This window comes from Motacilla alba, chromosome 28 (assembly GCF_015832195.1).
Source record: "Motacilla alba alba isolate MOTALB_02 chromosome 28, Motacilla_alba_V1.0_pri, whole genome shotgun sequence".
Classification (NCBI taxonomy): Eukaryota; Metazoa; Chordata; class Aves; order Passeriformes; family Motacillidae; genus Motacilla; species Motacilla alba.
The window spans coordinates 4,067,107-4,078,234 of NC_052043.1; the positions used below are offsets into that span (position 1 = coordinate 4,067,107).

Consider the following 11,128-nt stretch of genomic DNA (forward strand, 5'->3'; position numbering starts at 1 on the left):
GGGATAAAACAGGTGCAGCTTCACTTGTTTTGCTCTGCAGCGGTGGGCAGTGCAGTATTTGCACTCAGCTGTGTGAGTGAGCCGGCTTTGCTGCAGTTAGGCAGGGAGGCAGGAGGTGGCAGGAGGGAGCTGTGCTGCTCCCGGGAGCCTGCAGAGGCTGCTCTTTGTGCTTCCTCAGCTCTCAAAAACAGGAGCAACTTCCCTGCCCTCCTCCCAGCCGGGAAGAATTGGGCATTTTCAGGACAACAACTGATAGAGAAAAATACCTAATTTTTTTTTTTTCACTTCACTGCTCAGTTCTGTTGTATTACACAGGGAGGGAAGGGCTGAAGCTGCAAGGGAGAAGTGTTTGGTGTCTCCTGGCTGCTGAGCTGCTCTCCCCATTCCCTCAGCAGAGCAGTTCCATGCCGTGGGTGCAGAGTGGACAAGTGCAGCCCCTTGCACCCAGGAAGCAGTGATCCAAGAGGCCTTTGAGCAGTGCTGGCTGTGGAATCAGGGAGAAATTGGCCTCAGTGTTGGCCCAGCTGCCTCACTAACTTCATATGGTGCAGTTCCTGTGCTCTGGCTGCACCCGCAGTAGTGACCTGTGCAGGAAAATATGTAAATCCTGCTTTGGTTTCCTCTCTGCCCACATATGGCAGCTTTACAAGGGCCTCAGTTCCTCCTCTCTCCAGCCTTTAATCCTGGGACAAACCAGAACAGTTTCATTCTTTGTAGGGTGAGACCTATGGGAAGCTCTGTCCAGTGCTGGGCACTGCTGAGGCCCCACCTCAAATCCTGGGGTCAGTTCTGGGCCCCTCATGACAAAAAGGACATTGAGGGGCTGGAGTGTGTCCAGAGAAAGGAACGGAGCTGGGGAAGGATCTGGAGCACCAGGAGAGGCTGAGGGAGCTGGGAAAGGGGCTCAGCCTGGAGAAAAGGAGGCTCAGGGGGGACCTTGTGGCTCTGCACAACTCCCTGACAGGAGGGGACAGCCGGGGGGGTCGGGCTGTGCTCCCAGAACAGGGACAGGAGGAGAGGGAACGGCCTCAGGCTGGGCCAGGGCAGGTTTGGGTGGGATATTGGGAAATTTCTTCACTGAAAGGTTTGTAAAACATTGGAAGGGGCCTCCTAGGACAGTGGTGGAGTCACCATCCCTGGGAGTGTTCAGGAAGCATGTGGGTGTGACACTTGGGGATGTGGTTTAGTGGTGACCTGCTGGGTTGACGTGATGATCTTGGGAGTCCTTTCCAGGCTTAAGGATTCAGTGATTCCATGGTTTGGGGCATGGCAAAGGAGGCTGTGCACAGGTTGCTGTGATTGTGCACAAATACATGGAGATTGAGGGGCAGGCAAAACTTAAACACAACAGGAAACCCCACTGGGGGATGAGGGAGGGAGAGCATCACCTCTGGGTGTGGTGCAGGTTGGTTTTACCTAGAACCATGTCAGCAGGCAAAAGGGCAGTCCCAGCTCTGCCTTGCTCTCAGTTACCTGTTCCTGCTTCCCCTTTAAACTTCCTCCAGCTCAGAGCCCCTGCTTGCCAGGAAGGTTTCAGGGTAACCAGTGGGATCTGTGCTGTGGAGGAGTGTGGGAGTACCTGTGTTGCAACAGCAGCTCAGTCATGCACCGGCTAAAACCACTTGTGAAATCACTCCCTGAGTTTTCCTGCTGGATCTTGTTGACCCTGGAGCCTTAGCTGGGAACAATGCAGAGTGCTTGGAAATGCCCTCTGTTGCCTCTAGTGCTGGTGGGTTGGAGCTGGAGCTCCTGTGGGTGTGGGCTGGAGCTCCTGAGGGTGTGGAGTGCAGTGTGTGGATGCACGCATTGCTCTGGAGCTGCTGGCTGCTTGTGCTCACACAGGGCTGTCTGGGTTAGGATCCTGCACCTGGCCTTGTCTTGGCCACAGGAACCAGGAGCTGGAGTTACAGCAGAGTCAGCCCTCAGTGTGACCCTGACTAATTCTGCTCCAGATTGAAAGCTCCTTCTCCTCAGACATGTGATGTCCTGCTCCTCCATGTGCTGTCAGCACGATGCCACCAGCCCTGATGTGCCACTGGAATTAGGGCTGCCCATGGTGTGTTTGCTGTGGTTGTGGACTTCTCAAAACTTATTCCTCATTAAGATGTTATTAAAACCCCAAGTGGAGGTTTGTGGGAGTGGGCTCTTTGGCTTCTTGTTCTTATGGTCACCAGCTGTCCCTGTCTTTTCCTTTCAGCAACACGTGCACGATGGGCGCAAGGAGAGCCTGGATGGTTTTGTGAAGACTTTTGAGAAGCTGCCCACAACTGATGGCTACCCTGGGATCTACGCCTTAGACTGTGAAATGGTGGGTCCAAAGCCAAAACAAAGCTTTTTGGGGCTGCCTGAGGTGTGACACAAGTGGCTGAAGGGAAGCTGTTTGCTGACCTGATTCTCTCTGTTCTGAATATTGGTGCTGGAGGTGTAAATGAGCTCTTATTGATTGGTGTGTTTGGCTTGAGGGCTGTGCAGCCCTGGCAGGCTCTGACTGGCCCATGCTGGGCAGTGCTGCTGCCTGGCCTTGCTGCTCCAGATGTGCTGCATTTGGGAGCTGCAGCCCTTGGGTGAGGGGCTCCGCAGACCCCACGCTGTTTCGGCCTGTGCCTCTCACCACGTCTGCCCTGTTCTTGCAGTGCTACACTAAGCAAGGACTGGAGCTGACAAGAGTAACTGTGATCAACTCAGAGCTGAAAGTGGTGTATGACACCTTTGTCAAGCCAGACTCCAAGGTGGTGGATTACAACACCAGGTGAGGATGGTCCTCCTTGGGACAGGGCTTTGTGCTCTCTCAGGAACTTGGCGTGGCTGGCAGCACTTGTTGAAGCTCCACTGACCACCACTCCCTAAGGGCTGAGGGGCTTTGGGCCTTGAGATGTTTCTTCAAGTGAAGGACCCCCACGTGTGTGCTGTTGCTCTGCAGGTTCTCAGGTGTGACAGAAGAGGACCTGGAGAACACGAGCATCACCCTGCGGGATGTCCAAGCCGTCCTACTGAACATGTTTAGTGCAGACACCATACTGATAGGGCACAGCTTGGAAAGCGACTTATTTGCACTAAAGGTAACTTGGGCTCTTGCCTTCACATCTCCCTGTGGTGCTTTCCCACCCTGGGGGGTGTTAGGTGTCAAATTTAGGAACTGTTTATTTCCAATGACTGGGGGGGGTGGCCTCAGCTCGGGTCCTTTGTGCAGTTTTGGGCACCACAATATAAAAAAGCCATGCACCCATTAGAGAGTGTCCAGAGGAGCTGTGAGCATGGGGAAGGGTCTGGAGGGGCTTCATAAGGAGCAGCTGAGGGCACTCGGCTCGTTCAGCTGGAGCACAGGAGACTGAGGGGAGGCTCCTCGGGGCTGCAGCTCCTCCCCAGGGCAGGCACAGGGCCAGGGGCTGAGCTCTGCTCTGGGACAGGGACAGGAGGCCAGCGAGGGCTGCAGCTGTGCCAGGGCTTGCCATGGAGCTCAGGGAAAGGTTCTTCCCCCCGAGGCTGCTGGGCACTGCCCAGGCTCCCCAGGGAATGCTCCCGGCCCCAAGGCTGCCAGAGCTCCAGGAGCGTTTGGACAGCGCTGCCAGGGGGGCTCAGGCTGGGGTTGTTGGGGTGCCTGTGCAGGGACAGGGCTGGGCTGATCATCCCTGAGGGTCCCTTCCCACTGAGAACATTCCAGGATTCCATGGTTTGCCCAGTCTCTGAGCCTGTGCAAAGCTGGTTGTGGTGAAAGTGCAGGGGACTGGGGTCACGTGTGTCACTCGTGGTGTCACTTGAACTCCTAGTGGCTGCTGCTGCCCAGGGTGACAGAGCTGGACAGGGCTCTGAGCAGTCTGGTCTAGTGGAAGGTGGAACTAGATGGTCTCTAAGATCTCTTCCAACCCAAACCATTCCGTGATTCTATGACTGATCCCAAATCATTTGCCTGTCCCCCCTGCCTGATCTGTTCTCTGTTCTGTGCCAGCTTTTCTAGGAATTGTGGTGTTACTTTGATGAAGTTATTTTGACCTTTTACCTGTCCTCTTTCCTGCCTGGCCCTCATCAGCCTCGTGTGCCCATCCCTCAGCCAGCTCTGCTGTCCTGCCAGGGAGTGTGTCCTGCACTGAGGCCCCAGGGGTTTGTCCTGGGTCACCAGGAGAGCATGTGGCAGGCAGGAGCCAAGTCTTTGTGCTCACATGCCAGAACTTCCCTCAGCCATTCTTTGTCCCACAGCTCTCCTGCTGAAGCCTGTGTGGCTGCCAGCTCCCAGGGCTGGGTTGGAAGCAGGAGCTATTAATGCCTGTAAAACACTTTACCTCTCCGTGGCACCCTTTATCCCAGCCTTGGAGAGGCTTCATCATAATCAGAAAGACATTATTTCCAGTTAGATCAGCTCGAGATGACTGCCTTGGCCTCTTAGAGGCTTGATTCTCTCTTAGCACCACAGCTGCTGCCAAGAGAGGAGCCCAGAGCAACGTGGGGTGTCACAGCAGAATGGCCAGGGCTGTGGCACTAAAGCCATATCTCACTAATGGCTGTGGCAACTTCCAAGTGCTGATGGCATTTCAAGTTTTATTTAAAGCTTTATTATCCTGTTTCCTCACTCTTCCTGATCTACATAAGTAATTACCACTGTGTCTGGGAGGGTGCCAGGGCTGAGTGCAGTCCAGGGGAGATTATCCATAACGTTGGCAGTTTTATATTCTGAGGAGTGGAGCAGGTTGTTCCTGTTAAAGTGCAGTTGTGGAGCTGTTACTGATGGAGTTATGGGTTGTCCTGCAACATGAGCTGGTGCCTGGAGGCAGAGAGGAGAGGAGATTGTCAGGGTCCTGGCAGAGTCATCCCTGTTGGGATGGGACACAGGTTTATCTCTTAGGCCCTGCCCTTCACTCCTGTGCTCAGGATATGGGATTGCCTTCACCCACATTCCTTCAGCTCCCACTGAATGCAGTTCATGACAGCAGAAACTTCATCTTGTCCTAGCTTGAGAGGAAGAAATCAGTGTTAAAAAAAGCCAGCCTGCCCTGTGATTATGGACTTTATCAGGTGGGGCCTTTTGGCTGTCCCCGGCCCCCTTGGTGCAGGGCAGGGAGCACTTTGACCTGTTCAGCATCCTCAGTTCCTCCAGCGTGGTGACAGTTCATAGCTGAGCTGTTGGATTAGAGGGCTGGAGCCCCTCTGCTCTGGAGCCAGGCTGGCAGAGCTGGGGCTGCTCACCTGCAGAGGAGAAGGCTCCAGGCAGAGCTCCGAGCCCCTGGCAGGGCCTGAAGGGGCTCCAGGAGAGCTGCAGAGGGACTGGGGACAAGGCCTGCAGGGACAGCACCCAGGGAATGGCTCCCAGTGCCAGAGGGCAGGGCTGGATGGGATCTTGGGCAGGAATTGTTCCCTGGCAGGGTGGGCAGGCCCTGGCACAGGGTGCCCAGAGCAGCTGGGGCTGCCCCTGGATCCCTGGCAGTGCCCAAGGCCAGGCTGGACAGGGCTTGGAGCAGCCTGGGACAGTGGAAGGTGTCCCTGCCATGGAGGGGAAGGAGTAGAAGCCCTTTAAAAAGTCCCAGCTCAAAACACTCTGATATGATTCAGTGATGGAATTTCCTTGTCCCATTCCACCCTTGCTGAGCTGGTGCTGGTTAATAACTTCCTGTTGAGTCACTGCTGGTGGATGAGAGGATTGGGGTTGGTTTGCACCCTGAAGGCCAGGCCTGCTCTGGAGCAGCAGTGTGATGCACATCCTGCTTTGTTGTGTGTGCACATCCTGCCCACTTCTGGCCCCATCTTGGAATCCCAGAGTGGTTTGGTTGGAAGGCACCACCAAGATTACCCAGGTCCAGTGCTCTGCCACGGGCAGGGGTGCCACTCACTAGACTGAGAAGCAGCTTGAAAGGTTGCTGCAGCTCCCACAGGGGCTGTTGTGCAGTCAGCTGGTTCTTCAGTTTAGTTTTTGATTGGGAAAGACTCCAGAGCTATTCCAGCTTCTCCAGGCTGGGGGATTAAGGATTGGCCTGTCCTGCTGGAGTTACACGAACTGGATCAGCCCCAGTCTCTGCTGAGATTCAGGAAACCTCCTGAATGCGAGGGTCCAGGGCTGTGGGGCTGGCAGAGCAGTGGGAGCACTGTGTGCCCACAGCCTGCAAGGGGAATCATCCTGGATCCAGCCGGAGCCTCCTGCCAGACTGGTTGGGTCGGCAGCTGCCGAGAGCGCTGCGCGGAGCCCAGAGGTGACGGGAGGCTCCTGCAGCATGGCTCATCCCAAGGAGCGCCTGGCCCTGTGGGAGTGGGGAAATAACCCCGTTCCTCTGCTCCTCCCCAGCTGATCCATGGCACTGTGGTGGACACAGCCATCGTGTTCCCCCACCGCCTGGGGCTGCCCTACAAGCGGGCCCTGCGCACGCTGATGGCCGACTACCTCAAACGCATCATCCAGGACAACGGTGAGACCTCTGAGGGCCCCACTTCCCCCTGGCTGTGCTCTCCTCAGCCCTGCCTTCCTCTGCTCCCCCCAGTCCTCTTGCTCCTGCTGTTTTCTGCCTGCATGTGTGTGGTAGCTGGGAATGTGCTGGCGTAAGAAGCCTCAGCCACAGCTCGTTTCAGTGTGAGCCCTGTTCCGAGGGCAGAGCTCTCCCTGCTTCCCTCCCTGTGCTGAGTGGGACAAAGGAAGTGGTGTGGGAATGCTGAGGGTGGCTCTGCCAAGGCCAAGTCCTGCGCTCCCTTCTCTCTCTGGCCAGCTGGGATGGACCCTGCTGTTGGAAGTGGGGCCTGTTCCCTGCCATCTTCCCTGAGCACACTGTAAACCCTGCTGGGAAGCTCCCTGCTGTTCCTTAGTTGGTGTGGTCAGGCTCAAGCCCAGCAAAAAGTTTGGGTGTAGTGGAAAAAAATACATGTTTAATGTTGGGAGTGTTCAGCCTGGAGAAGAGAAGGCTCTGGGGACTCCTTAAAGGTCCTTGCAGGCTGTACAAGGGCTCCAGGAGAGCTGCAGAGGGACTGGGGACAAGGCCTGCAGGGACAGGACCCAGGGAATGGCTCCCAGTGCCAGAAGGCAGGGCTGGATGGGATCTTGGGCAGGAATTGTTCCCTGGCAGGGTGGGCAGGCCCTGGCACAGGGTGCCCAGAGCAGCTGGGGCTGCCCCTGGATCCCTGGCAGTGCCCAAGGCCAGGCTGGACAGGGCTTGGAGCAGCCTGGGCCAGTGCAAGGTGTCCCTGCCATGGCAGGGCTGGCACTGGATGAGCTTGAACAAACCATGACCCACAAACCATTCTGTGATTCTGTGGAATTCTTTAAACCCCCAGCTGTGGCTCAGGGTGCTCCCAGGTGTGCCTGGGGCTGCAGGGGCCAGGGAGCAGCTGGCTCTGCCTGGGGAGCTCCCTGTGCTGAGCTGACCAGGCACAGGGGTCACTGCCACTGTGTTTGTGTCCCCAGTGGAAGGACACGACTCCAGTGAGGATGCCAGAGCCTGCATGGAGCTGATGGTGTGGAAGATCAAGGAGGATGCCAAGGTGAAGCGATGACCTGCGTTGTCTCTCTGCTGTTCTCCTGCACCTCTGTGAAGAAGCAGTGCAATAAATGCCCGCAGCCACTCTGTCCCCCGTGCCAGCAGCATGTTCCTGCTCCCCAGCCATCCCAGCAGGACTCCTGGACTCACACCTGCAGTCCCCCTGTCCAGGGGGTGGCTCTCCTCAGACTCCACCTGAGGGATTCTCTGTGGTCCAAGCACTGCCTTTTGGGCCTGGCAAGGTGGTTTTGAGTAGTACAACCAGAACTTCCTGGTTCCTAGGAGAAGCTTGTTAGAGGTAGGTTGGAGATGTGCAGAAGGATCTTTCTGGTTCAGTTAAAGGTAGATTGTTTACTTTTTTTTTTCCCCCAGATATAACTTAAATTGCCTCTGTACTCCAAAGCAGTGTTTGGAGAGGGGGGAGATGGAAGAAGGTTGGGCAGGAAGCTGTGAGTGGATTGTGTACTTGGTGTGGGAAGCAAGAGCTGAGGATCAAGCACTTGGGAAGGGATCCTGGTGCAGTCCCACTGCGGAGCTGCAGAAGAGGGAGGCTGGCTCTGAGGGAGAGGAATGAGGTGGGATCTGGGAATTGCCACCTGCTGTGCCCCAGGTGATCTCCTTGCTGAGGGCTGCCTGGCACCTGGTTCTGCAGTCGGTGCCAAGGGGGAAACCACCAGTGTCCCACCTTGCCCAGACCTCAGGGAGCCACGAGGCAGGACAGGGACAGCCAGCTGCCAGGGCCAGGGAGAGCCTGCATCCCATCCCTGCAGGGTAGGACAGGCTTCCCTGACCCTCAGCTTCCAGCAGGGCCCCGGTGAGCTTGTGTTCAGGGAGCAAGGCTTTTGGGTGTGCAGGGAAGGTTGCACCTAGGGGTGGCCTCAGCAGCATGCAGAGCTCCCCACCAGCCTGGCCCTGCTGCAGGGACTCGGTCCAGGCTAAAGCAAGAGGGGCAAATCCTTCATTTCACCTCGTTTACATGTTGGGAGTTCTGCAGAGTGAGGGACCCAGCTGTGTCTGGCACCTGGACTAAAGCAGCTGCTGAGTGTGACTGTCACTGGGGTGACGGGATGGCACTGGTGGGTCCCTGCCCAGCCCCTGCTGCTGCCTGGGGACAGCAGAGCTGAGGGGAGCAATCCCCATGGACCCCGTGGGCTCTCAGCTGGGGTCAGGGAGCACCTGCACCCAGAGCAGTGACCCCTCACCCTCCCTGGCAGCCCTGGAACTGTGTCCCTTGGTGGCTGCTGTGTCCCTGTGTCCCTGGCACGGGCTGGCTGTGTCAGTCTGGGGGCAGTGGGGCAGAGGAGCTGCTGGGGTTTGGTTCCTGTCAGAGCCAGGTCCTGCTCACTCCTTTGTACTCCTGCTGGGCTCAGGGTTTGGGGACAGCTGTGTGTCCCCTGCTGAGCTGTGCCAGCCTGTGGGCAGGAGCGTGGGCTGGGCTGTGGCCCAGGACAGGGATGTCCTGCTCCAGCCCCACGCTGGGCCTGGTGGACTCTCCCATCCCACTGCTGCCCTCGGAGGCAGGGAGGTGACTTCTCTGCCAGGCTCTCCAGGAGCAGTGGAGCTGGACAGACTCCTGGTACTGCTGAGCCCATCTGTTTTCCTCTGGCAGCAGTTCCTTACCCCAGGTTTTGGGGATGCAGCTCCCTGCCACTCCCCCAGTGCTCCACATCCAGCTCTGCTCCTTCCCTGCCTTGGGGCTTCCACCCCAGGCAGCCTTGGGACACCTTGGGCTGTCCCCGTGTCCCAGTGCCTGCAGGGAACAGTGCTGGTCCTGCCCAGCTGTGGGAGACAGTTCAGTGCTTCCCAGCTGGGGAGGGAAGGTTTGTTCCTACTTCTGCCTCTTTCCCACGTTTATCCTCGTTTATCTTCACCCCTGGCTGCAGCCATGGAATGTCCCTGGAGCAGCCACAGCAGGCCTCAGATCTGGCTCTTGCCTCTTGCCTGCTCCTCAGCAGGCAGCCCCTGCTTCCCAGCCTCCCCACAGCAGCTCCTTCCCTGGCACAGCCAGGCATTCTGCCGTGGGCACAGTGTGCTGTGTCCTGCTCTGGAGCTCTTGGCTCCATCCCTCCTCCTGGGGCTGGGGCAGGCAGGGTGTTCCTCCAGGCAGGAATCCTGCCAGGCCATGGACCTCCATCATTTCCCCTTCCTTTCCCCATGGTCAGCCTAAACTGAGGCTTTTGGGGTGGGACTGTGGGGGGCTTGCCTGTGTCAAGGGATGTCCCTGGGAGAGGGAACCATATCCAGCCACACCACGGGTGTGGTCAGAGCCAGTCCTGGCCCAGGGCTGCCATCACCTCCCCAGGCACCAGAGGTTTGGTTGGGTTGTACAGAACGATTGTAACCTGTTACTTTTTGTAATTGTTTTTAATAAAAGAGTGTTGACTAGATGCACATCCCCGAGTCTGGGACTGCTCTGCCTGCTGGTGGGTTGTGGGGGGGAGGTGCTGGAGGCATCCTGGAGCTGGGAGGGGCTGGACAGGCTTCCCAGGAGATCCTTCCCAAGCTGGAGAAGTGAGTTCAACACGTCCAAGGTCCTGCACCTGGGTCTGGGCAGTCCCAGCCCTGAGCACAGGCTGGGGATGGACTCATGGAGAGAGCCCTGGGGGAAGGGCTTGGGGTGTTGGTGGGTGAGAGGCTCAGCCTGCCCCGGCCATGGGCACTGACCCAGAAACCCCCCCTGTGCTGGGCTGAGCCCCCAGCGTGGGCAGCAGGGGAGGGGGGATTCTGCCCCTGTGCCCCTGTGCTCAGGTGAGAGCCCACCTGCAGAGCTGCCCCAGCCCTGGGGAACAGCAGCAGGAGGACGTGGAGCTGCTGGAGCCAGGCCAGAGGAGGCCCCGGAGATGCTGCCAGGGCTGGAGCCCCTCTGCTCTGGAGCCAGGCTGGCAGAGCTGGGGCTGCTCACCTGCAGAGGAGAAGGCTCCAGGCAGAGCTCAGAGCCCCTGGCAGGGCCTGAAGGGGCTCCAGGAGAGCTGCAGAGGGACTGGGGACAAGGCCTGCAGGGACAGCACCCAGGGAATGGCTCCCAGTGCCAGAGGGCAGGGCTGGATGGGATCTTGGGAATTAGGAATTGTTCCCTGGCAGGGTGGGCAGGCCCTGGCACAGGGTGCCCAGAGCAGCTGGGGCTGCCCCTGGATCCCTGGCAGTGCCCAAGGCCAGGCTGGACAGGGCTTGGAGCAGCCTGGGCCAGTGGAAGGTGTCCCTGCCATGGCAGGGTGGCACTGGATGGGCTTTGAGGTCCCTCCCAACCCAAACCATTCCAGGATTCTGTGACACTGGCGGGGACAAGACCCTGTTCTGCTGCTTGGGGCTGGGGGTGGCCCTGTGGGGTCCCCGTGTGGCTCCTCAGGTGTGTCCCCACCATGACCACTCTGGCACAGGGTGACACAGGCGCATCCTGGGCACGAGCTGAGGCGTGAGTGGGGTTCCAGCCCCGAGGGGTCCCAGCCTGTCCCCCCTCTGCCCTTTTGGAACCTGGCTGCTGCCCAATCCAAACCATTCCGTGGCTCCTCGACCCCTTCAATTTGCAGCTGCTGTGCTCAGGATCACAGAATCACTGGGTTGGGAGAGATCTTCAAGGTCATCAAGTCCAACCCAGCCCCAGCACCTCAACTCAACCCTGGCACCCAGTGCCACATCCAGGCTTTGTTAAACACACCCAGGGATGGTGACTCCACCACCTC

General features: G+C 58.1%; 1 protein-coding gene across 2 annotated transcripts in view; it reads left to right on the forward strand.

Annotated features, from left to right (window-relative positions):
* The window catches only part of REXO1 (RNA exonuclease 1 homolog), a 45,863-nt gene extending 36,024 nt beyond the window's left edge, over window positions 1-9,839 (forward strand). For both annotated transcript variants that reach the window (XM_038163863.1, XM_038163862.1), the window contains exons 12-16: window positions 2,198-2,308; window positions 2,634-2,749; window positions 2,921-3,059; window positions 6,269-6,389; window positions 7,376-9,839. In XM_038163863.1, the coding sequence (XP_038019791.1) occupies window positions 2,198-2,308; window positions 2,634-2,749; window positions 2,921-3,059; window positions 6,269-6,389; window positions 7,376-7,464 (576 nt within the window). In that variant the 3' untranslated portion in view covers window positions 7,465-9,839. The remainder of the gene's footprint in view (window positions 1-2,197; window positions 2,309-2,633; window positions 2,750-2,920; window positions 3,060-6,268; window positions 6,390-7,375) is intronic.
* Window positions 9,840-11,128: the final 1,289 nt, after the last annotated feature.